This window comes from Nelusetta ayraudi, unplaced genomic scaffold (genome assembly GCF_046127955.1).
Source record: "Nelusetta ayraudi isolate G7.1 ecotype Tasmania unplaced genomic scaffold, CSIRO-AGI_Nayr_v1 ptg000002l, whole genome shotgun sequence".
NCBI classification, from domain to species: Eukaryota; Metazoa; Chordata; class Actinopteri; order Tetraodontiformes; family Monacanthidae; genus Nelusetta; species Nelusetta ayraudi.
Window position 1 is genome coordinate 7,991,971 of NW_027466052.1, and position 27,459 is coordinate 8,019,429.

The following is a 27,459-nucleotide window of genomic DNA, read 5'->3' on the forward strand; positions in this document are numbered from 1 at the left end:
CCAAGACAATTTTTCCAATTCAGTGACAACTTAAACGGGAGAGGAGGGCCATTTCTCACTGAAAAGCTCAGCTCCATTCAGTACTTATGTTGAATCCAAAATCCTGTGGAGTACTAAATTTAATGTGGTGGGTCCTCAATCCCTGAGAGAGAACCAGGCCACTTTTGATCTCATGAGGAAATTTAGTCTGAGAGGCAGCCTGTGATCAACCAACCAAAAAAATACTAATTTTCCTCTTCCACGGGATCTGGCTTATTCTTTCTCTTCCTAACAAGCTAGAAATTCAGATGTTTTTTCCTTTCCCTGGCTAAACTCTGCTAAGATTCTCCATCAGCAAAGCACCATTTTAACTGTGTTTTACATTCCTGCCACTATTTGACTCAGACACGGTTCTGGATGAGTCAACAATACATAACCATTATTCAAAAAATGTCAATTTGGCTGTTTATTCAAACTTTAAGCATCTCATAAAACAAGTCTGATTTTTTTTAAGTGAATTGCAATTTATGACAGAATAAAGCTAAATTTGATTTAAAAGTCCAACTGAATCATGAAACCAAACTTTGATCTACGGTTTGTCAGTCACAACAAGAAGCTCCCATAAAAGACAGCTCTTTGCATCGTACAACACTGACAATGCAAACAACACATTTTCTTAAATTATATAGCAATAAACATGATCACAAAGAAAATAGTTATTGAAAAAATATGAATAACAAATGAAAAAATGCTTTTATTAAATCAACCTTGTATTAGTATGACAGAACACTTACAGAAAATAGAAAATATAAAGTAATAGAAATCTAACTTTTGAAACGTTTGAGAAGGTTGTGTTGATTTGAAAGAACACTATCAAGTTTGTTTGTTTTTAAATGGGTTGCTAAAATTAGGGTAGGTTCTGAAATCAAGCAAGTCTGGTGATGGAAAATTGCCTTGAACCATGTGTGACACTGCAGCTCTGATGGAAAAGTGCCAGAAAAGAAAAAAAATAAAAGATTTGTCATATGCTCATAATCAGTGGAAGCAGGAACAGAACCTGGCACTGGATGAAAAGTCAAAGTGGAACCATCATCTGTTACTGATAACAAGCATGAACACAGCACGGCACAGCTGAACTGTGAGACAGCACTGACACAGTGACTATCAAAGCCTGAGCGAGTACAACAACAGTCATATTTTTCCTAAAGAAATAAAAAGCAAAACAAATTTTTGATCCTACAGTTTGTAAATGAATGCACAACTTCTAAACACGCTGCAGAAGTTTTGAAATACACCAATCACAGTTTCAGCATTGGTCCACCAAGCCATGCCTCCAGGCCTCACCTGGTGTGAGTCACAATATGCAGAAAGTCTTCTGCACCGTTGCCTCTGCCAGATTTATGTGTGGCCGCAGACACGGAGATGTGTTGCAGTAAAAGCAGCAGTTAAACTGTCTCGCAGCACTTAGTGTGAACATCCACCTGAGGCTACAATGGCAGCAGAGCGCCGTGCACACATTTTGCTGATGAAACCTCAGCGCTTGTCTTCAAAATCAGCATAAATCACAACCAGGCCCATACTTATGGAGTGGAATGAAATGCAGCTGGGACGCTGTTGTACGGTGGCAAGTTTTCATCATCATTTTATCCACTCGGACAGGGAGTAAAACTATGACACTGGCATTATGATCCAGGCTTCAGTTGTGATACCTTTACATCCACCTTCATGATAATATACCACCCATCAACACTGTGACTATAGGGGAAATAAATCAAAGAAAATAAATAAACATAGATTCTGTCATAGTCTCTGCAAACTGTAAGCAGTGTGCAGCCACTGCAGACATTTATAGACACAGGTGATCAGCAGTGAAACCACATGGATCTATTAACACAACCGTATTGTTTCCCTGGAAAGATGTGCTATATAAAGCTTATTAGTTAAAGGAGCAATAAGCAATTTTTCAGCTGAGCACAGCATGTAAACCAAAACAGAGAGGCTTCAGAGCTCCACCCCCTCGTGCTCCTCTCATCTCCGCGGCTCCACCTCCCTTCCTAGTCTCGTATGCGAAGCAGCAAACACCCACTGAGTGAGCAAAGAAACTGTCAAGTGATAATGCAAGTACGTGATGTGAACAAGCCGGTCGTGCTAATTTGGACTAGAATGATACCTGAAAACTAGCTTGCTGTACGTCTCAACAGTGGCTGTGAACTTTGTCTTTGTTTTTTACCAAATCAGGAAGCAGAGTTACATGTTAGTGCGACATCGTAACTTACTCACTTTCCGCAACGGTTCCAAATGGGCGGGAGGAGGAGGTGGAGATTCACATGTACTGACTAACTAACAAGCATGTGTGGCTGGTCCGGCTTTGCAAACAAGAGGATAGAGAGAAATTAACAGACAGAGAGGGCATGTGATGTTACGCTCTACCCCAGATGCAGTCCAAGTTTTTATTACCTTAAATTTCTTATCGTCCCTTTAAGTTATGTCAGATTGTAGCTGTAATAATAATGATAGTTGTTGATCTATAACCTCTTCTATTATTTTCTCTATTGTAGCATTACAGGCTTGTAAATGTCATTAGTGCAGATGCTGTGTGTGTGTGCGTCTGGGTCGTCATGTGTGACTGGTTGAGCGTGGTGTAAATCTTCAGCCTAATGAATAGACATGGGGCTCAGAGACAGACTTATGTCTCAGCGAGTCCAACAGCTGCAGCTCGAGTTACAGTGTTGACGGCGGGCGGCCAGCCGCCACCCAAATGCCATTTGACACGTGCCGTAAGTGGCATGTAATTGATTTTCAAGGAAGAGTAAAGATTTACGAGCCTAATACGGGCGGCAACTGCACAGTCCAGGCTGCCATGTTCAGAGCGTGGACATAGCTTCCGTCTGTGTCAAGGTTTATTTTGTGACCGTCCAGCAGAGGAACATTAATTCATCCAAAAATTGAACGTATGCTTCTGTCTACATGCTTTGGCTGCTGTCACGTTCCAGCTCTCACTGAAAAAGGAACCTTATGGGTGAAAAACACAATACACTTTCACATTGCTGCAATGGCACAACATGATTTGAATTTAGTATATGGCAAATGATGTGCTGAAGCTTTTCTTCCTTTACATTGAAGTATTTCTGTTTCCATTTCCAGTGCAGCAATATTTAAGTGAATATTGGTTGAAAGGCTTTCAATATAATGATGATAATAATATTTATGATAATCAACCAAATATAATTTTTTATAACGTGAATACATGGCCAAAACACTCAATGGCAACTCGACTATAATGGTTAGTGTCATTTGCTTTTGGTTTGTGTTTGTTTCATTTGAATTTTATAAAGGAAACCGTACATCAATGCAGCATAGGTTGTTGTTTTTTCAACTAATGGGGCAGATGCATCTCTTCCAGTGCAGGTTAGACAACTTTGTGAGGCGTTCATTTTTTTTTATTTTTTTTTTTAAAGCAGCTTGATGTGATTTGCCCTGTTTCCAGAGTAAACACTGCAGTAACAACAGCCTCATTGTCAGGTATGTGCGCATGGTTTAGAGGTTATGTTGACACAATTTGCCAGGATCAAACCCAAATCAGTCATTTGCTGGCGTTATCCTTCAGTTTAAGTCATGCTTTTATGTTTTTCAGATGTCTTGACTGTTGCTTTGTTGTGAATATTTCTGGAATATCTCTATAAATCTAGTTACTCTGCCAAAACTATCTGGGCCTTTACAAACAGAAAGCAGATTGTCCTGGATGGGCGTAAATAATTAGAGAGGATTCCTTTGTTAAGTATTTTTTTTTCCTTCAAATGTTTAGCATCTTCTAAATTTTTGTTGTGGTAATGTTGCGTTACATCATTGAGAACAAAACAAAACAAATCAAAACTTGCCTTTAGTGAACTTTTTTGTTCACTAAAGGCAAGTTTTGATTTGTAAATTGTGCTTTGTTGACCTAAAATTTCAAGGATGGCACAAAGGGCGACTTTTCATACACTCTGCATGGACTGTAAAATTATATTTCATATATATTATATGTCATTCTGCAGTCTGAGTTCAACAGCTTTTACTGTGATGCTGTGTAAAGGATTCAAGTGGAGTTCCAACAAGGACACCCTCAGCCAGGACAGAGGAAGCGTCCTCAGCAAAAAGCCACGGAACAATTTGTCCTTTGCTATCACATTTAATCACACAAGGAGCTTTGCACACAGTGATGAATGTTCTATTCTCAGAGCGTAACTGGGTCCAAGACAACAGAAAACAAAAAACTTGACTTTTTCAGCCATAATACTGAGGTTTCAAAGCTCCTTTAGTAAAAACAAAACTTATCTCAAACCTTCATAGAACAAAAACAAAAGGCCTCCACTTGCTTTCAAACCGACTGACGTCCAACTCGGCAGCGTCTTTGCAATACTTCGAGTTAAAGAAAAAAAAAGTGGATGAAAATAACCAGCTAAGAGCGGTCTGTGTAAAAGAAGAGACAGAAGGGGCAGGCATCTCAGGCCAGCCAACACTCCCAGCTCTCAGCCAGCGACTCTCGCCGTGGTACTGCCTGTTACTGCTGCATTCCAGCAGCGTGAAGCCGCTCCGGCCGGGCAGAGGAGCGGAAACGGCACTCAAGAGGAGTCAGAGACAAACAAGCCTCAGAAAAGAAGCAGCGTTTGGCTGCTCAGGAGGCTGGTGGTGTCAGTAAGACGGTGGCGAGATTAACATTAACAAAAGCGATAAACACACTGCTAAGTGTTTCGAATGTAAGAATTGAGCAGCTTGTAAGAGGGCTTTCCTGAGAAGCGGGACATGTGTGTTGAAAATGTGCAGACGTTATCGCTCTGGGTGTGTGTGTGCGCGCACGCATGCGTGCGTGTGCGCGACCCAGCAGATATAGTTTGACCTCACTCGACTAAACCCAACCCATTTACTCACAGTGACTCACTCGCTCCTCCCACTGAAGCGTGACCCCCACCACCAACACCACCACCCCCACAAGAGGTGATGTTGCAGCTTTTTTTTTTCTAACTCTGGTTACTACAAGAGGGGAAAGAGACGCAGCAGCGGCGGAGAAAAGGGGGGAAAGCAAAGCAGCAGTGGCGGCGGCGGCAGCGGCGGCCGCGGGGAGCGGCTCCAGGCCCGCCGCTGATGAGATGCGATGGGACCCGACCCTGCAGAAGCCCCAGCCAGTGTGTGAGCTGACTAATCCTCTGGCCGTCCAGTGCCAGGATCCAGACTCATCAGCTTTGGTGTTCTCTTGTCAGATTCATTTTTATAACATTCCACTGGTCAATTCTAAGCGCTAATGCCCAACACAAGGGCCCCTAATGCCAAGTGATTACAGAGTGCTGTTTTAGCACATTCGCCGCCTGAAAAGAGAGAAAAGGGCCACGGGGCAGTGGACGGGGCTGCCTGCTCAAAGGGCCCAGAGCCTGATGAACTCAGCAGAAAAGGCAGCGGACCTAAAAAGCCAGTCTAAGCCAGCGTTCACCGGGTGGGCACCGTGGGACACACACACTGGGCAGCGGGGGGGATTTACGGCGGCGCATTCTGTGGCGTATTCCTGTGAGCTCATGCTGGACGTGCACATCCGGACACCAGGTGGACAGATGCATAGAGGATGGAGAATGATGGCACTGCTGCTGCTGGAAGTCTATGCATTCAATCGACACTGAGTAATTGTTGATTAATACTTGCAGTTTACAATTTCGTTTAAAGACTGACTAAAGTAGCAGGCATTATTATTAATTGTATGATTACAAGAGATTCTTCTTCTTTTAGTACGGTGACTAATTCAACCATTTTTCCCATTTGCAAAAATTGTTGTAATCACATTGTTTTTTTTAAATGTTAACGTAAGCACAGACGGGGATCTTGGTATAAATTCTTAAAAATCCAGAGGGCCTGTCTGAGCTGAGCTTTTCCCACAAAGTATCCTCACACTGTTGTGTGGAAAGCATTAAAGTCAGGACAGAGTCGAGTCTGGAGCCTTTTTACGGTGCTTAAACAGAGTGAAATAACATATTCTATAGGGCTTTTGTATCACCCTACATAAACACTACTCATTCCAGTCGAGCAACGCTACAGATCTCCAGAAAACAGCAAATTCAACTCTTTCTTTTTTGCAGCCTCCTGCCAAAGATGCTCACTTTCAGCTGCCGGCTAGCACTGATTGTTGCTTTGTTGCCAAACACACGTGAAGTATGAGTGAGGTATCGGTGCCCTTTGTGACATCACAGAGTGCTTACATCCAGAACTGAGTGCGTCCACAGAGTGAGAAGAAGTGGAATAAGCCAAGGATGGACTTTTCTCTTTTCTGGGGAGTTTATGAAAATGTTGCACAGCACGTTTAATCCATGGAAAAATATAGGCCCTTCAAAGCTGCCGTTGTCATTCATACTGAGAAAGGAGAAAGGAGTATCGCTGTGTAATGTGCCTACTAAAGCAGAATAACAAGTAAGATGCCGCGCTGCTGATGCACCAAATGACCCGTAGTTCACCAAATAATGGCGCTATGACTAATTATTGCCAGCAGGGAATCCTAGTGAGCCAGACGTGATGAGGACATTATTAGCGCGCATCGCGGCATAATGCTAAATCCCAAATGCGACTCTCTTGCTCTTTGTCCTCTTTGAAGGCAGAGCGGAGTTGGGAAGCGTCGGAGGAACAGTGAGAAACGCAGAGGAGCTTTGTGGCCTTTGCCTCTGCTGCTCCACCCGCAGAATTAAATATGTTATTGGCCTCTGTTTGCCTACGGCTCCGCTATCACCTGGGGCCCCTTCGCTTGGACTGGCCTGACCATGTGGGTCGTACAGCAAACAGCATATGGAGGCAACAAGGCCACGACAAATAACAACTGGGAAGAGCAGTGCTAAAGACACTCAGTGACTGCAGCACTTTATCATACGGAGCCACATTAGGACAACAGTATTTATTGTTGAAATGTCGTCTCACATTTGTCACATCCTGATAACATTTTGTTTAGTATTTAGTCGGCCAATTTTCCGTGCAGTCTTTTTGTTGTATTAATTTGTTGCTACAAAACAAATAATTCCAATTATTTACTTTTGTCGACAGCAGCAACCTTTTGCAGCTGTTGTATTAAACAGGAGAAGTCGGTGTGCATCCCTCGCTGAAATGATGTGTTGCATAATATGCATCGTAACATAAATATGTTTAATTACCAGCTGTCAGAGAGGAGGCGTTGTGCAGTCGACGGTTACAAGGCCGCGATTGGTTCCGTCGTCGTGCTGTTTAGTCAGTGTCTGAAGTGCAAGTGGAGCATTCCCGCGGGAAGGTCAGGCTGGGTGATAAACAACAGCGATTTTATGTGTCTGAGTCACAGCGGCTGCAGCGGTGGTAAAAAGTTTTTGGACACCTTATACATTTGTGATGTACTGCATTGTGCTCTGAATCGGCATTCAGACTCCAAGCGCAGTTCATTTTAGTGCGGTCACAAACATTTACCCACATGCTGCACGTGGACTGTTCTGTCCAGCTCTGACCTGAATGTTTCTGCAGGACAACGTCCGTTTGCAACACACCCAGAGTACGACAGGAATTTAGTTTTCTTATTTTGTGGTCCATTTGTTAGTCTGCATAACATATATATGTATATAAATACACATACACACACACACACACACACACACACACACACACACATATGTATATATATATATGTTCATATATGAATTGCAGGAACAATGAATGACACTTGCGTCCACTGCAGTTCATGCATCATATTTAGGCGAAGCAGTTCGGAGTCAGAACAATCAAAGAGAAAAGAGCTAAATTATTCACTTTTTTTTAGTCCTTTTGCATCGATTCCTAAACTGTGAGTTGAGAAAGTTGTGCTAATGCAACTACACCACTGCAAAATTATAAATTGCTCCCACAAATTCCCCTTCCAAACCTCTATTGATGTGTGAAACTTTGCAAATTTTAATCAGCCACTTCAGACGCATTTCAGAGGTGATCCCAGCCGAGCGGAATGTTTCCCTCCGCATCTCTTAATTACTGCCTTTACCGAGGGACGACCACTGATGATGCAAATCTGTGGCCACAAAAGTCACACTGGGGAAAGTGACTTCACATGGTTCAAACCAAGTTTAACGAGTCGCTGTTATGCATCGTGGGAGGCTGAGAATGAACAACACATAAAAAGGCTATGAATATCTGTTTAAAACATCCCTTTTATCCGCCGCCAGAACACCAGACAGTCAAATAACAGCCGAGAGCCACAAAAAAAAAAAACCCTCTAAGAACTAAAACAGTTGCTTCTGCTAAATGTTGACCTTTCCGATTTGCGACCGGGATCTGTTTCAGGTCTGTATTTCGTTCACTCACCACGCGTTCATTCACTGCTCTCCGGCTACAGTCGCCCCGGCGGGATGCTCTGGCCCCTCCTCGTGCACGAGCGGCGTGCGATCTCTGCGTGGTGCCGCGCGAGTGCCAGTGAGTGAGTGCGGGGTGATCCTCCGCAGCGCGCGCGCACACTCTGAAGTGAGAGCGGAGCCAACCCAGTGTGACATCTGTGAAGGCCGTGAGATAATCTACATGGCACCGCTGCAGATAGGAGCGCGGATATCGATTTAAAAAAGCGCCGGCTCTAAAATTAGACTCCCGTGCGCTGCGACCGGGGCCAGAGGCACGCACCTCGGCGGCGGTGTCATCGCCAGGGAGGTGATCAAAGACTGGATGATGGAAGCCTGACCAAAAGCAGCCTAACAAGACCGCGGCCCTGTGGCCTGACCACCACCCCCTCCTCTTCCTCCTCCCTTCCCCCGACCCCCCGACCTCCCTCCCTGTGATAACAGAGACATTCCTGAGCTCGCTCCCTGCCTCACCGCAGGCCTCTCCCTTAATTCCAGCGGAGTGTGTGGAATGTTGGGCGGCCGAAGCCGAGGAGCCGGGCCGGCCGGAGGCCAGCGGAGAGGAAATGAACAACATTAATAAACAGGGGCACCTGAACGCCCACAGCGGGATGGAGAGCGTCGCGTTCGCACACAGACATGCAGGGGGAGGGAGAAAAAAAAAAAAATGCGTCAGACATGCACTGCACATCTGGAGCGGCCGCCCCGTCCAGATGTAGCCGTGCATTTGGATTAATGTACAAGTAAAGTGGGATGTATGCAGATCAGACGGAAATAAAAAGGGAGAGGAATGGGCAAATCAGGGAAATAATCTGCGTTTCATTGGGATTGTTCCACGTCGAAGGCCCAGCGGGTGAGACGTAGCGGCAGCTGATGGTCAAAAAGCGTATTGTTTCATCTGGTTTCACGTCTTACTCCTACATACTGCAGCTGTGATTTCAGGGTAAAATCAGAAAACGTACTGGGCTGATGTAGATATGTAGTACTAAATCTAGAACAATATTTGATTTTTGAAATGCTTATGTTTCTATTTTCTTTTATTTTTCAGGGTTCCTGCATACTTTCTATATTACTTGCTTGTCCCATTATAACATAATATGGACATATTTATGTCAAAAACAGCAATATAAAAGAGTTGGGATCTTTGCTCTAATTTGTGTAGTTGCCCTTGATGCAAAAAAGAGAGAAAGAATTGAGATCCACTCTCTGAGACAATAAAAACAAGGTGCACGTTTTTTTGGAATGAGGGAAAGTCAGGAGAAAAACAAAGACCAGGTGAAAAACATGAGGCGAACACAAAAGACAAAACCACATGTAGTGCAGAGAGAAAAAATACGGTGGTCTGGCAAAACGCAGGCCCATCCTATAAAGGGAACACTGAGAACACTCTCTTCTGGATGGAACAGGGAGAAGCAAGAGGGCAAAAACATCTGAGGAAGAGTGATACAGAGCGCTGCAGCACATTCGGAGCATAAATCTCTGCGAATCAATTCTTTCCATTGGTTGCTGCTTTATTTATGGGTCACCATTAGGGGCGAGCCATCGGCAGCTGCAGTGATTGACTTGCGTTCGCAGGGCCTGGCGGGGCCGAAGGCTGTCGCGTCAACACTTAAAGGTGCTCTTCTTCAAAGGTCCCACATGGAAGCCCTTTGTCTGGACCAGGTGAGACACTTTCTGACACCTTCACAGACTAATACAATGTCTTCCATCACTCACTCTAACATCTTCAGGCCTTTATCTCACTTCCTGGACCCCAGCAGGAGCAGCCTTGCACAGCTGATTATCCAACACACTCTACAGATCTTGAGAAGACAGCGTCTCTGATTACAGCCTCCTGCTAAAAGAGGTTTCGGTTTCAGCTCCCTGATAAAAGTAACACTTGGCTGGAACCTTCACACGTTTCGGAAAGTGACGAAGACAAGGCAGCCGTGGGGTTGTTTCAACTAAACTCTGGCTGGGAGCGCTGGCACTACCCTGGGCGAGGTGTTCCTCCCCCCCCCCCCCCCCCCCCTCCTGACACCACAAAGGGATGTTTCCGACTGCTGTTGCATTCTTTCTGGAAAGTGGCGCAAGCCGGAGAAGGAAAGGATGAACTCTTCCCTCTGTATGATGAGTTCACTGACGGGACTATCGAGCAGGCATGGGCAGACTACGGCCCTGGGGCCATAAGCTTCTTAATCCGTCCCGTCAAATTTGAAGAAATAATATTAATAGTAAGTAAGTCATAAAATAGCTGCAATTCATCCATTTTTCAGGGTTTTAAGATTCATTTCAATGAAGAGCTAAATATAAATATTAGATATTTTGTTGCCTCGCTGCTGTTCATTTTCAATTGACAATAAAGCACATGTTTTCTACATATCCCATGATATATTTATACCCTAATGAGGTGGGTCACCAAAACACTCCATCCATCTGCTCCGGCACCTCTGTCGAACTTCAGAACCCATTGTGGCCCCACCAGTCAAAAGGTTTGCCCACCCCTGGATTAGACTACAGAGTCACACAATAATTGTTGGAACAGACTAAGTCGGTGAATTTTGAATAATGCATTTCTACACATCACGCACGTGCAGACGCATAAAAGATACAGTAAATCACCAAACCCTAAACTTGACGCTATTTTTGGACCTGCTGTCCAGGGAGGCCGGAGCAGCAGCTGATGTTTCGACTCCCGGCCAGATTTGCCGCTGACGGCCGAGGCTGTGGTGAGCGTGCGTGAGCGTGTGTGAGCGCATCTCCAGCTGTCAGTCCGAGTGACAAGCGTGCGGAGACCTCACGCGGGGGAGGAGACAATCAAAAGCGACATTGTCTTGGAGTCGTCATGTCAACCGTGGTCGTCGTGCCTTATGAAAACAAAAAATCCCCTTCCTGACCTTTTCCCCTTAACTCTCTCTCTCTCTCTCTCTCTCTCTCTCTCTGTCTGTACCTGCTACCGCTGCCCACCTGCTCGGCTGCCGCTCTGCAGCGCCGTCTGCTCGTCCCGCCTCAGGACTGAGGAGGCCACGCAGCCGGCTTTATTAAAAGAAAACAAGCGGGGAGAAATAAGTGGGGATGCAGGTTGAGGACAGTTAAGCTGCTGGCAGCAGGGCCGAGGGTTCGGGGAGGGGGGCTCCCGCTGAAAACAGGCCAGACAAGGAATTTTATCCGTGGGGGTCTGTAATACGCAGAGTCATCCTACTGTACAGAGTAATAGATGGGAAGCTTTCTCTTTGCGAACCCCAGTGAATCAGGAGCAAGAACAAGTGGAGACTACAGTAAGGGTCTTCACTCACGCGTCAAAAATGAGATGAAACACACTTCAAATGAGGCGGACTTTGGTTTCCTCCCTCCTCCTTTTTGAGCAGCCTCCAAGAGAAGGCGCTGACCCGTGGATGACAAAATCCCTATCACCTGACTGAACTGCTCCCCCACCTACACTCTTACTCTTAATGAAATATCTCCAGCTAAGACGGGACAGCAGTTCAGAATAAATATGAGCTGACGGCTCTGGGAGTCTGTGTCTCGCCGTGTTTGTGTGCTTTTCTTGGTTGCAAAGAAGGAAACATCTTGCGCTCCCAACACAAACATCCTCGCGCTCGGCACTGTTTGCCAGGGGTCACACGCTGACGTTCGACTCAGACGGAAGCGGTCAAGAGTCACAGTCGTGCGGCGACCCCAGCAGTCGCTCTGGTGGAATACAGCAATTGTTCAATGTCAAGTTTTGCTGTGAGGATATATAATGTGTTACACACCACAAACACACAAACACAGATATCGTTTGGTTGTATGCCATAAATATGTACGCAAACATGCCGCTGCAAAGGTGGACAGTATTTCGCTCTCCATTTGATCTTCATTCGGGCGCAAATTTTAACTTTCAGATGAATTCCTGACAATCACGAGTGCCCTCAAATAGATTCAAACACCTTGGGAATTGTGCGAAATGGCAGTTGTTGTGTAACATAGGGAAAGCACGATGAGCGTTAATCCTCCAAAGCAGGTGCTGCTTCTCTCTGAAGGATAAAATGGAAACCAGCACCGAAGAGGTCAGTGGTCTGTTCGCTCTTCTCTTCGATGTGTTCAGCGGTAAAAGTCTGCCCTCTGCAGGAGAAACGCTGTTATTGTCCTGCTTTTCACGGAGGAGCTGCCGAGCCTCCTCACGCTGGAGCACCAGCACCACCAGCGGCCGCATGGGGGAACTGCGTGAAAATAGAGGCGGCGGCAACACACACACACACACACACTCGTTGGATTATCAATGAAGCAGTGGGTAATAAAAGACGGACAATCTCACTTCCGCATTGGTTGAAAGCTGCTGTTTCTATTGAAATGAGCCACAATAAAACCAAATATCTCCAAACGGTGGTCCAGTTAATCCCGTTCATCAGCAGGATGCCCTGTATTATTGGGTTCTTCCAAACATATATAACTCGTACTTCCCTCGGCATGATTTAGTTCATAATAAAAATCTGGGTTGCAGTGAACTCAAGGTCCCTATTTAAAATTAATGAGCAGATTATGCTTATACAATAAATTTCTTATGAAACATTATAATGTGTTTGTCAGCAGGTAGAAGTGTTCGAATACATTATTCAATAAGCGTCTAACAGAGGAGGTGTGCATGGAAATATATCATTTCAATGCGGTCTGTTTGCATTTCTTCCTGCGATCTCATCAAGCACATTGCAACGTGTCCGCAAGTTTACAGTCACAAACTGAAACATTCATCAGAAAAAAAAGGTCCTATTTTGAAAACAAATAGTTCTATTTCTTATTTCATTACTGTCTCGACGAGCAACGCTTATTTTTGCAACTAATTTCAGGATGGACGTAACCTTTGACCCCTAGACTCCACTCTAGTTCCCTGTGCTGCAGATGTCAGTCCACAAAGTTCGCTGACTCTGCACAGAAACACACACACACACACACACACACACACACACAGTCACATCGACGGACAAACACATTGAGTTCCGAATCGCAATGTATGGAGGCATCAAAGTCTGACCGACTGACGGTAAACAGCAACCACAAGCTGTTTTTCTGGGAGCTTCACTGTCTATTTTGCGTGACCATTTAGACGTACAAGGTCATGCATGAATATGGTGAGGCGAAGACAAAAGTGATGTCAAATTACTGTGCATGTCTTTGAACTGTGGCGGGAAGCTACAGTGCTTAAAGATCCACCCCACGTCCCCCAAACCAGCCTGGGAGTCGAACCTCTGCCCTTCTCGCTGCGAGGCCCTGCACCACTTTGCTGCCCAAAACACTCTTCAATAATACAATCCCACCCGAGTCGGCGGGCAGCGCCGTTTGCCTCTTTTTTTTTTAATGCACTTGGTCGGAGGGGCCATCAAAAGTGAGGTGAGTACATCCCTCAGCAGGTAGCTTCCTGAAATAGCAACCTTGATCCTAATGGTGCCCAGCACAGCACAGCTCCTGGCCTCTGACGAATCCATCCATCCAGCCTCCTCCCACACTGTCGCCCCCCCCGAGCAAACCGTCCACCTGAGGCACTCACACAGACGCTGGGTGCGCACACGCCCTGACAGACAGGAAGCTGCAACACGCAACACGTCTTGGCGCGAACGTGGGCGTCACACGTTAACCCGCATCCTCCATTTTTTTTTTCCCGCCCCCTCGCTTTACTCTCTCGCTCCGCTGTTGGAACGCCGGTTGGGAAGAGCGGAAAAGTCAAACGTGAAGTGAGAGCCTCCGGGGGCGGCCGTCTGGAGGGAAAGGTCGAGAGGGAGCAGCAGGAAGGCGACTTTGGTGAGGTTCAGGTAGTGTTGTAGTCAAGACCGCAACAACCGAGACCAAGACATTATCAAGACTAGAGAGTATCGAGACCAAGGCAAGACCAATACTTCATATATCATAGAAAAATAACAAAACAGAAGAAAAATGACCAGGATCTTTTGTAAATTCCAGTTTTCTTCTAAATCAAACAGTGACATCTCTTTGCAGCAAGGTGTCTTTTAATAATTTTCTTTAACATTTTGCTTTGTCAGCTATTTTGAACCATTTAATAAAAAACAATGTTTCTTCATAAAAAAAAAAAAAAATAGCTAGGAAAGTTTAAGTGAAAAAAAAAACTGTAAAAAAAAAACTGCTGTATTGTGGCTGCTGTGTATTTGAACTAAACGCTTCTTTAAATATTGACCAGCAGGTTCCAGGTTTGTGTGACATCATGTTGCTAGCTTTTGTTGTCAAGTCCCTTGAGAAGATGCATTATTGACCAGTTTAGTGAAGCGGTTCGTCATAAGTATGACATCATTAATGGAACTAACTGAAGTCTATGCTCTGTTAAAAACACATTTTTTGGGTTATTTTTTTTTTTACTGCTGTGAGCTCTGCCTCCCTTTTGTCTTTGCATCAACTGACTATAATGCAAAAAGAAAGATAAGAAAAAAAAAGTTGTTATTGTTCACCTATACATCTATCCAATGATCAACAAATGTGGCTTTTCTAGGAAGGAGGGAATTAAGTCAGAGAGGTCTCTTTGCTTCGGCTGTATGATGACGTGATGCATTTATTTGTTTATTACTGCTTTTGCACCTCCAGTTCATGACATTGGGAAACAGGAAAAAAAGAAAACAAGCAACACTGACCACAACCTGTTTGCCTTTTGACGCCCTCTCATCATCAACAACTGTCCCTCCATTTCACTGGAGTCTCATTCCTGATCACCCAAACAACCCACACAGGGCAAAGTGAGGCTGTTGCCATGGAAACAGCGGAGAGAGGGCCTAAATTCTGAGCAGCTGGGAAGCCATCCCACTTACATTAGATGGGGCTGCTGCCGCTGCTGCCGCCGCTGCCGCCGCCGCCGCTGCTTTCACGTGCCGCACGGAGGAACACTTCAAATCATAAATGAGGCCGATTTCCATTTTGCTATAACGTTGCGCATCTCATGCGTCTCTCAGCCAGTGTTCAAACCTGACACAACAAGGTTTCCATTGGGTTGCACAAACCACAGCCAACAAAAAAAGAGGGAAAAAAAACAAACAAAGAAAAAAAAAAACAAGGCGGCACTTCCTCCACAGAGTCAATTTACTGCCATTTAGTCTAACAATAGCCTGCAAGGTGTCGTAATTGCTTTCAAGTATGATGAATTATTCACAGCAAACATCTCAGCATGGGGAACAGTGAGAGAAATGGGTCTGGGACGGAGCAAGGCGGAGAGGCGGGCAAAGTTGACATAACGCACAAACAAGGGGGCCAAGCAAAGAGCGAACGGACGCGCTGCTGCCCCCGGTGGACAAAAGCTGGAAAAGCAACCGCTAATAAAAAAAAACTGCTGGGGCCGGAGAGCTGGTTTTAAGTGGTCTGGTTAGTTGACCTCATCAAGCTCAAGCACCATTAATCGTCAGCTAAACAGAAGAGCATCATGTGGGTTTGGGGGATGGGAGGGGTGGGGGGTCTCAGGGGAAAACAACAACAACAACAACATTAGTGTTGAGCTATCGCTGGACCAGTTCGGCTGAATGCGCCGCTTCATTAACCAAACAAAGGGAGTTGAATTAGGGTGGGTGGATGAAGGGTGGCTGGGGTTATGTATGCAGTATTGACCGTTACCTCCACGCGTGGTGTGCAAAAAAAAACATGGAGTGTTAATAAAGAAACTAATGCGGGGGACAGAGAGAGAGAGTGGCCGCACACCATCGCTCATCTTTAACCAGCTGCGGCGCCCGAAATCAATACGCCGACCTGGAGGCCGTGCGAGCGGGACGGCGACGGTGCTCCCACTTCTCCTCCGTCAACCCCTCCCTCCTCCCTCGCCCGCCGACCCTCCGCTGCTCCACCCTCCGTCATCTCTTTAGCGTACGTGCGGTACAGTCAGTGTGTATTTTTTCTTTTTTTTTTCTCGATTCTTTGATTCTTAAGGCCCTCATCCCACGTCCTTGCGCGCTAAATTAATTTCTCCGCCGCCCTCCTCCGCCCCCGCTCGTCTTCCGCCGCTGTTTGAGAAGTGCTGACCCGCAGACTCCCTAATGCAGCCAATCAATATCGAGCAGAGGACAGCGGACCGCTGGACATACTAATCTGAGGACACGCTTCCCGCGTGTGTGCCCGCGTGTGCGCGTGCGCCTCCAGCCGTGCCATCAGCCGGGTTAGCGGCACGCACGCCGCCAGCCAATAAAACCGGGAGTGATTGATTAATTTCATTTCATTCCGCGCCGAACGGCTCCATATGACCCCGTGTAAAATAGGGGCCTTCTCACTTGCAGCCGCGCTGAGGGTGTCATAGATCATTGCCTCATCTATGTATAGAAGCAACATTGATCCGGCCTGTCCTTCCTGCCTGACATTACCGATGCATAGCGCCGCAAGATGAGCTAACATGAAGGGCAGGGAGGCGTCATTATGCAGGGGGGCTCGGTGTCTTTAAACAGCTAATAAATCACCGCGATCAAACCCGCAGCCGCAGGGAAGAGCCAGAGCGGCAACCTATGGATCTGCTGCTGGTTAATGGTGGACCCAGTTAATGAGGAGCTTAATGGGAGATACTTGTAGGCACCATGTAAACACAGACTGACACGTGGGGAGACCCGGAGGAACGCAGCCACTCACAGGCCTAAAAATACACTTTTTTTTGGGGTCTTTATTTTTTTTTTCAAGACAGCGGCTAATTCTGCTCTAATCACCGAATATACTAATTATACATTCCAACTGCTCCAGTTTTACATAATGATGTATATTATTAGATCCTTCTGGGGAAGCTGACGAACATGCTGTGCTGCAGCCGTTCGTGTGTAAATGTAATTGGTATGTATGTAAAATATCTGTCCCAGTATTTAGGTCAAGCATCAAATGGAGAACATGAAAATTATTTAGCGCGTCGCTTAATTCACTGGCTCACTCCACTCTACTGAACAGGTTTGATTCATTTTGTAAATGAGGTGGTTATATTCCTAATATATATACTTCTGATGAAAATAAAGAAGAAAAAACGAATAAAACAATAATAAATAATCATAATTAACACAATTTAAAATTTTCAACGTAAAAGATGAACGTTTCAAGTATGTCTATCGTCTTCAAAAAACAAACAGCGTCCTCTGCAGGCGGGTGAAAGCAACAGCAGACCGGCGGTCTCCTGTTGGGCGTCATGTAAGATTTTCTTCTTCCTGCATCACATATGAGCAAAGCAAAATGACTCCAGTCCCTATACAGGATCTGTTCAACAGAGAGCGTGACCCCTACTCGGGCATTCTGAGAGCTGAATCTATTCCCAGGCCCGCGCACAAGTGACTGTATTTTCCCTCTCTTTCAAACCAGCCTTATATTAACTCTCCGGGTGGAGTAAATGATGTGTTTGTGACACTCTGTTACGTTGTGCGGTGCCTTGAAAACAAAATGAAGAGGATGAGTTATAAGGCGACGGTGGTGGACGCTGAAAATATATTCATCTAATCGAAGCACTCTGCCCCAACGCCCCCCTGCCCCCACTGTCACACCATTCTCTCATCTCTCATACGACCCGTCCGTGTCATAACCTCGACTCCTCCCTCCCATCCATCACTCCTTTTTGTAATCTTGTCTTTCCACTCTCTCCGCCGCTCGCTCGGCGAGGAGCTGCGAGGCCTCCTCAGCTCCCATGAGGTTATGATCGCTGTCCACGTCTGATGTGGGCAGAATTCCAGCGGTCCACTGGCTGGGTGCACCTCCGCACTGGTGTCATGCAGAGCGACATGCTACTCTGTCAAGCACAGAGCCACAGAGGTGATATACATTCCGCTCAGAGGAGATGAGTACGCTAACCCCAAGCTGGTCGATATGGAAGTGCTTACAGTGCAGGATGAATGGTACAGATCTTTACTATGATCAATTATTTTTTTTTCGGTATTGCTGCTTTATGGAGGCGTTGTTTGCTCTTCCAGAACATCGGCTCCGCACCGCTTTCGGTTCACTTTAGTTTTTTCGGTCATAATTTGTACGTATACGAATAAACAGATAGCAAAGGATATGACGACAACAACATTATACTGACTGAAAAGGTGTAGCTGAAGCTTAAGCTTATGTTACCTACCATTTTACATATCATGTACGTGGCTCTTTTTTTTTATAGTCAGTAGTGAACAAAATATTGAAAAATAAGATTCTAAATAATTTCCGTAAACAGGCTAATCGTTCCTGAGTATGTCTGTTAAAGAGGCAAACCTGTGAAATGGTTGTGATGAGGAAGTAAAATGCGTAGTTCACTTTGCGTATTGTTTAAAATGTTTAAAAACAAGGTGGTAATCCCTGCTCTTGGTTTTTCAAACCTTCCTAATCCTCTGAGTTCATATTGACTCTCTCTTGTTTCAAACAGCCTCTGAACACAATCAGGAAGCCGGTTATTGTGTACTTGATAAATTATCTGTATGTTTTTATAATCCACTAAATCAAAAAAAATTCAAACAATTCACAATTGATAAAATGTATTAGTTGGTTCCAAATAATCTGATTGGTTCACAATTCATATAACTTTCTGAAGGTAAACTGCATTATTTTACAGTTTTTCATGTGTTTCCCCATCTCTCCACACAGTAAGTAAGATATGGGGCTATGAGAGAACATAGTCCCATAGTCTTTGTCGGTTACACTGTTGCGTTTTCGAATTCTAAACAATCACAGCGATGACGTCCAGTAGAAAAAAGGTCAATTTCTCGTGCTTGCGCAGAGAACAAGGTCAAACGTTTTGTCTGCATGCTGAGATTACGGATAAAGTTCACATGGGGTTATTATCCCTGCATGGACGATGGCTTCCATTATCCTCTGAGCTATGAATTGTGTCACACTGACTTGACGGTGTTCCAGTTCGGAGGTCTGGAAGGCAAAGTGGGCGGGTCTACTGCTGTCGCAGCATCGTTAGCTCTGGCTCTTGCGTGGCTCAAAACAAGCAGTTGCTCTGACTTTCTGACCTATATTCCATCGAGCCAGTCCAAAAGTTAGAAATCATCACTTTCAATTTCTCCTTTTTTCTTTTTAAACAAAAATTGGATTTCAATGCAAAAAAAACAACTTGCCATAATATTGATCCAGGACACACGGCTACACTACACTAGCAGACAAAAGAGGCACCATTGATCCGTATTGAATAAATAATAGCGAAAATCCCAGATGAGCTCGCCCAGTTTAACCACACACTTCTCGGATTCCCAGCTCCCCCCAGCTTTTACTCTCCTTGTTTGTCTTATATCGCACGAAAATAGCTGGGAGTAAAAGATAGAAAACGGTGCATTATGGAACAGATAGTTTCTTTCATCTATTATTCATGCCTCAGATGTAAAGTTATGGACGTGTGCAGCCGTGCACGAGAATGGAAGCTGACGTATTTGTGCAACATGCTCCCTGATCAGCCCCTACGGCTGCGTGTAAGCGAAGGGGCTCAGTGGCTATGTAATGGATACTGGAGCCTTTGTGTTTTCAGTCTGGTGCATCGGTGTGCTTGATGAAAAATAAAGGAGCAATGCAAGAGAATCCCGCGCAAACCTGGAAGTCGGCTCGGCGGTGGGGAGATGCTTCCCATTTGATATTCATCAAGCACGTGGAAGCAAGTTTCGTAGCAGGGAGTTTACTCAAAGTATCAGTCATTTGGTAGCTATTGGAATAGCAACGCTCGCCTGGATAACCACTTGCGCTCACGAGGTGGCTCCTCTGATCGCAGTGTTGCCGCGGCAACACGTCTGCCCTCTCAAATTGGCCGCTTGCGCGCGGTGACTGATGCAAGGTTTTGTTTCGGAGATGATATAACACCAAAGTCACATCTAACTTTGATTCACCATCTGCCCCTGCAGCTCCGCCGTGACCCACCCTCTGCTCCCACTTCAGTGACTTTGACAAAAGCACCAGAGCACTGATTAACACCAGGCGGCTGCTCACTGCCAAGGGTTGAGTTGGATTCATCTCAGTCTCAACGGTGTGCAAGTCATCAATCAAAGTGATAAACTAACGGAACGCAGTGTGCGCATCGCCACTCTGTGTAGTCGCAGTGCTGGAGAGCCAAAGCTGGGTCTCCATGTGTCCACTTCCAAGCTTCCCTTCACAGATTTCACTAAATACAGTGTTTGAAATTCCCAATAACTATCAATTGAATAAATAAGATAAATGTGTTTATTTACCATCCACTTTATAGGGTACCAAGCAAGGTTGCTGCACAAAGTGGCAGTTTGAAGACATTTGAACTGTCTTGGTTATGCTCTATGCAGGTGCTGTGTATTTTTTTTTTAACAGAAATCAGTTAGAAGTCACTGTCTCCTCACAGCAACAAGGTTGTGAGTTCGATTCTGGGCCTAAGGCCTTGCTGTACGGAGTGTGCATGTTCTCCCTGTGTCTGCGTGGGTTCTCTCCGGGTTCTCCGGCTTCCTCCCACAGTCTAAAACATGCATGTGGGGCAAAATGGAAACTCTAAATTGACTCTTTTTTTCTCGTTTGTCTCTCTATGTGGCCCTGCGATAAACTGGCGACTTGTCCAGGGTGTCACCCTGCCTTCGCCCACAGACAGTTGGGATAGGCTCCACCAGACAATCAGAACCATGAGTGCAGGATTGATGGTTAGAAGTCAGTACAAATGTGCATAAAATGCTAAATTGCAGGTAGTGATCATTTTGAGTACCACTCTTGATCTGACAATCAGATGAACCACTTAAACACACACATGGACACACATACACACTCGAAGCCGCCAACGGGGAGAGGAGAGACTGGAGGAAAGCCGAGGAGGAAATTTCACACTGTGAACGTTTATTGAAGTGGACACCTGCAGAGAGGGTCAAGTCATTGGGAAGTGGCGCGAGGAGGGTGGGTGGGGGTGGAAACACTCAGTGGTACAGTGTAGGAAACACATCCATCTGTATCTGTGTGTCTACTGAGGACTCATTCCGCAAAAAAAAAAAGCCTTAGCAAGCATGCATTAGTAGCAGGTTGGCATGATTTTACATCATAAACCGTTGGGCATTTTCCCAAAAGCCACATCACTCACAAACATGGACACTCTCTCAGTCTCTCTCTTTCTCTCTCTCGTTCTCTTTCTCACACACACACATACACACTTATGCACACAGACACACACACACATGCACACACACCCGCTCGGAAACAGGTACGCACACAAGTGTGCACGCACAATTACACATGAGTTGACTGCTGCAAGAGAGCGGGGGCCAAATGCAATTCGCAGCTCAATGGACAATCCCAGAGTTAGGAAGGGTTTTTTGGTCCAAGCCGCTTACCCAATCATTTATCAGATTAATACTTTTCATGAGAATAAACCAGTCACAGAGAGACATATGGAACGTGTTAAACTGTGCTCATCTGAAAATCAAAGAAATATTACATAACCAAAGGTCACCCGGCGTGTGTGTGCGCGTGCTGCAGCAGGGTGCGTGTGTGTCTGCGGGCGCATTAGCGCTGCAGCTGGTGTAAAATGTTAAAGCTGAATGAATGAGGCTGTGTTTGGCCTTGCCGGATGTTCATTCTGCAATTATAAAAGATCACAGCCTGTTAATATGATCACAGACTTGTTAAAGTGCTGGACAATAAAATGTGGCTGCTGCTTGAAAAGTTGGATTGATGAAAGTCTTTAACGATGGTGCGCGACTGGCAATGTATACATTGGATTAATCCAAAATAGCCTTTATGAAGTGTGCAATATGGGTTCTTATGTTTTCACATGATGAGTTGGGGGTTAAGTTGGTGTGATTGCATCAAGGCGGAGCCTTAGGAAACAAAACAAAAAAAAAAAGACAGAGGAGTCTTACATTGGAGTCGAGCAGGTCCATGCTGTCCAGGCTCTTGCTGCGGTGAATGCGGCCTTTGATGCGCCTCAGGGAAGGTTTGCCTTGGCTCATGGGCAACGAGAGGGTGGAGGTAGCAGGGATCGCCATAGCACCAGCGCCACCTGTAGCACCTGGAAGCTCACCTGAGGGGGACGTGTCGCCATCTTGGGGAGTCACCCTGCAGCAGGACGGAGAAATGATGCGAGAGAATTGAGAATACGAAAAAAAACACGAAAAGTGCCACAAGTGCACGTTGGATTGCCGCAGGGGTTGACAATAGGAATAATAAGACATATGACATAAAAGCAATATTTATTAATCATTAGTTGGTTGACCTTATCGATTGATGAACGATCAATTGATAAGCGGTGATTTTTCCTGAGAACCTAAATTTCACGATGAAAAATGTGTAGGGAAGACATTATGTAACCCTTAAATAATATTGAGGGTCCACTGTGACCCATTTTTACATTAGAGAACAGTAAAAACACCCTAAACATTTATCCTCTGATAATCTACAGGTGAATTGCTCTTTCCTGCCACTACACTGTTATAATGATATTATCTACTTGTGTAAAAAAAATGTTTAATTGCGACTAATGTAATTGAATCTATTAAATTCTTAATCAACAATTAATCGATAATCGATTAATTGTCAACATCCCCTTGTTTATTGATGAGACAATAAACAATTTCCTCTGCGAGCAACAAAACCAGGGAGAGTTTAATGGATTTATGTGGAAAAACTCCTCCTCCGTGTGGAGGCAATGCGGGTTCAACAAGTCCCCGCGACCGCGTTCCATTAAATACCACACGCAAATTCACACAGGCGCACGTTTTCTCAGGAGAGCAATCCACGCGGCGAACACCGCTGGCAGGCAACACTGCACATCTGAGGGAAAACATACAGATGCCCGGAGGATCGGAGTGACATAACTTCCCTCTTGATGTCTTTACTTTTTAAAGGACATCCTCTCTTGCTGGCTGCCGGGGCATTCAGGCAAGCGTGAATAAGTGGGCTGAATGTCAGCGGGTAGCCTCCAGTTGGAGGCGAGGTACGGAGCACCGGCCTGGCCTCCCTTATCAAGACACAATGAAGCTGTTCATTTTATCTTTCTCTTTTAGCAAGCAGCAAAGGCCCGAGAAATAGGATGAAAGCGGAAACTTATTGAATGGAATAAATGCAAGAGCAACGAATGCATCGCAGGCAATTGACTAAAGGGGGGCTGAAACAATTGCATGAAGTAAAACTGTCTCACAAGGCCACCAAAGTGTTTGATTTACTGCTTTATAAGCAGGAAGGACTGGAAGTGGTTAACTAATCAAAACTGGTCCGGAGTGGGTACACTCCTCTGAGTGGCCTCTGAATTTAGAAGCATTCCATTACTTTATGGGTTGGGGTGGGGGGGCGGTATGTGTGTGTGTGTGTGTGTGTGTGTGTGTGTGTGTGTGTGTGTGTGTGTGTGTGTGGGGTAAGGGTGGTGGGGGCGGGGGGATTGTTTACCCTCAAAGTCTGCCCTACAAATGTCTGCTTGTGTGTTCAAATGTGCGCCTCTTCTGCTCAAACTGTTTGCCTGCACTCTGACTTCATCTTCACAGAAACTTTGTGGCCCATTTTATTTTTTTTTGCTTTGTTTTTTTTTTCCCAAATAAAAATATGGAAAGAAAAAAAGAAAGAAAAAAGGGGAAATAAATAAAAATCAATATATCTAAGAGACAAGCTGGTTAATTCAGTCCATCAGCTCTTGGCCTTCTCCTCTGGTTTCAGATCCACGCATCTAAATACAAGCACCACACAGTGGGCCAGTGGGCTGAGTGCGATGCTAAACTGTGATCCGGCACAACGGCGTAAACATCAGAGCAGAAATTCCCCCAAAAAAACTGTGCACTCAGGCGTGATTTATCAGTGGTGATGCTGGACAGTATTTTTGGGAGGAGATACGTGCGAGACAGTGGCTGAGACACAGTGCGGCAGCGGACCGAGGTTGGCTTCCCTTCTCACTGACTCCTGGGACGCATTGAGAAAAAACAAACAAAAAAAAAAACAAACAACCAGGCGGAGCACTCTCACGACATCCACTTGAATCGACCCCGAGACAACAGACAATGGCAGCGACTTGCGGCACAAAAATAAAGCAATAACAAGACACATTAGTCAGCGGCTGCATTGAAGAGTGACGCTTATGAATATTACATGAGACTTCAGCCAGAAATAGAGAATCTCCCTCCTGCCCTGGATTTGAGAGGTCATTGGCAAAGCTCTGAAGATTACCTCATCGCAGAATCCCAGAAACACCGTGTCACAGTCTGACTGCAGGAAAATTATTAGCTGATTCCACAATCAGCGGTAGCAGCAGGCTCGGCCCGCTCCTCACTTTGCCTCTCAGGCTTCGGCTTTGATGGCATGCAGCGTTCAGCAAAGTTTCAATTACGGCATTTAAAAGAAGAAAAATATGCACAAAAACGTTGACGGCGAAGAGCTTCCTCCGTGGCGCTCGACTTACATCGTAGGATTATGAAAACAAATTGTCTCAGGTTGAACACGATCTGGCTTCACATTATCACAAAAGTGCAATAGAAAGACTGATTTATATGTCAGTATGTAGATAGCTGTAAATAATCCAACTGTTCATCAGACGTAAATAGTTTTCCCCTTCAAATATTTCCTTTTTATTTTTTAATTTCTTATTTCTTTTTAATTAATACTATTTTCCATCTTTTTGCGCTATCCCATTGCTGTAGTTTTGGTAAAAATTCCCCAATGTGGGATTAATAAAGCCCTTCCATTCTATTCTATTTACGGCAGGACTTCCTGCAGCCGACACCGACGCTGGTTAGCTCAGTGGCCTCTGGAAGACCGGAGGCAGGAACGAGGCCAGAGAAGACGTGGCAGCAGGAGGTGGAGATGATGAGCGGACCGAGGAGGCGAGCAAGAGGAGGACAGACGTGTTTACGGTGTACAGGAGAGCAGCTGGAGGACAGCAGTGCCTTTCTCGCTGTGACAAAGTCACTGCTTCGTCAAAGTGATTTTTGGAACGCTTATTCAAAACTACAAACTAATTTTGAAACTCTGGTTAACGGTATAAAAAGGACTGGGAGTGTCAAGCTTGGGAAAAAGAGATTGTTGGGGTTTTTGTTGCGCACTTGAGTCACTTTGCACAAAGTGGACAGAAGCAAAATTCACAGTCGGGGGAAAAAGCATCTGCTAAAAAGCTAAAAACAAAAAACAAACCAAACGGAAAGCGTGAAAGCCCCAGAACCGTCGCAAAGAGACAGACGCCAAGTTTCTTGGAGAACAAATGTTTCATCGGCAACACAAACAAAACGGGTGGCAGTGGCTCCCCTAAATTGTTTTTCATGTCGCAACTGGCGAGCGGCACACTGTGCCATTATTTGGGCTTTTCCGCTGGCTGTGGAACAGTGCGCAGGACGGAGCGGCTCTGAAGCGGGATGAAAGAGACGCCTGACAGCCAACAAACTCGCTGTGGCAAAAATTTCCCCGCCTGCTGCCAGCCGGGGACAATCCCGCTTCTCCCCCGACGGGCTCGCGTGTTTTCACACTCAGCTCGTGTCTGTGCAGGTGACAAGAGAGAGGATGCTACTTTCATAAAAAAAAACAAAAAACGAAGAAACTTTATTTCCCTTTTGCTTCATCTAATCTCTGCGGTAAAGAGGTTGAATTCACCCACAATTCTGGAAAAACTTCTGCCTCTCGACTGTTTTTGCTGTTCGTTTTCAGCTACAAGAGAGTCTGCTGCTCCGAGCAAAAACCGTTTCAGGATTTTGCTGTGTAACACTAAAAGCCATGAAATATTTAAACACAAAGAAACCTTTATTGTAAATTAGTCATAGATACCTAACGTGTTTAAAAAAAAAAAAAAAGGAATAAGCAGAGCTTAATCAGTTGTATTACTCCCATCCGGCATGCATGAGAGGAGGGAAGGAAGGCATCGGGCTGTCGGATGAGACGCGGCCGACAATCTGCTTTCTGGCTGCACCTTTTAAGATGTTTTCCAACAGCTGAGCAACTCTCACCTGCCACCGCCGATCAGCCCTCTGCTTTGAAAGGACAAGCGCCACAGTTAGGCTCGCCTTCCAAACCGGTGGCACGCTTCAGGGGGGAGAGTGCTTGGCCGTCCCGTCGCTGTCTCTCATATCAAACCTCGCCAGGCTGCCACACGTGTGTCCTGGTACTTGGACCGTGGGAGACCAAAGTGCAGCATTTTTTTTTTTTTTTCAACAGAGAGCAGAGCAGAGAATGATATAATTGTTTCCCTGCAGTACCACCTGCTTTTTTTGGTTATCCAGAAGGAGATGAACGCAGCCGAATGTTAGCGTGGAGATGTGAACTTAAAATGAATTTGTTTGAAGCCATACAGTTTTTTCAGAGTTTGTGAATAGCATGTTTCTGACGGTGTGATGGTCGATGGAAAGCGGCAAGCAATGGCTAACAGGCATTTTCCACATTATCTGTTTTGTGCTAAAATAACTGTATTAGTAAAGATGCGTAACAATACTGTATCTAATTCCTATCAATCTATCCGGTTTCTGTATACCCATCTCAACCAATCACACCAGATGGACCACGTTGTGACCAGGAGTCACCAACCTTTTTGGAGTCACCAACCACAATGACTTAACAAGGTTGGATAAAATTGAAATTTAGATGCAGCTCAACCAGTTGTGCTATTTTTCGAACAGGTCTGAGGGCTACTCATGTGGTCCTTGGGGGCTACTTGGTGCCCCCAAGGACCACGTTGGTGACCCCTGATTTAGACCAATCTTCAAGTTTCCATCCCGTCACGGAGGTGAGGGAAACCTTGGAAGGTGACCGAGGAAACTCTCTGTCCATCACACTGAAGCGGACTGGAACGTGGACTACACGTCGCTGCCGTACGAGGAGCTCCTGCGCTGTGAGGCGTTAAACATAACCCTCGGCCAACACAGTCAGGAGTCGAAGCAAAACCAGTCGTGTTGATGGAGAAAAAGTCTTCGGTCATGTTTTTATAACACACTTCTCATTTTCGAAGGTGTGAGTTGAGTTTGTCTTAGTTGTTTTCCAGGAGGGAAATCACGACTGAACTTTGACCTTCACGTAAACGTCTTATGCTTTTCAGCATAACTTTTCTACTTTATGGCTCTATCTTCATGAGATACGGAATAGGGCCTTTCCTCTCTGCTGCCCCTCAGGTACCATGTCCTGACAGTTGTAAAGATATGAAAGCACTTATTGCGTTCAGTTAGCGAGGACGACTGGGACCAGAACAGGTGTATTTCATCCTCATCCTGACACACGCCCTGTCACGCACGCGAAGTAGCACAGACAGAACGCCTGATTTCTCCTCGGCTGCTCTTACAGCAGTGGGGCTCTGCGAGACCCAACTGTT

General features: G+C 45.4%; 1 protein-coding gene across 12 annotated transcripts in view; it reads right to left on the reverse strand.

Moving 5' to 3' along the window:
• Nucleotides 1-27,459, reverse strand: part of tjp1a (tight junction protein 1a) — an 82,505-nt gene that overhangs the window by 46,692 nt on the left and 8,354 nt on the right. For 11 of the 12 annotated variants that reach the window (XM_076021503.1, XM_076021570.1, XM_076021512.1 and 8 more), the window contains exon 2: nucleotides 22,055-22,250. In XM_076021503.1, coding sequence (XP_075877618.1) covers nucleotides 22,055-22,250 — 196 coding nt within the window. Of the gene's footprint in view, nucleotides 1-8,301; nucleotides 8,435-22,054; nucleotides 22,251-27,459 lie in introns of those variants that run through there. The other variant, XM_076021599.1, reaches the window with a different exon arrangement.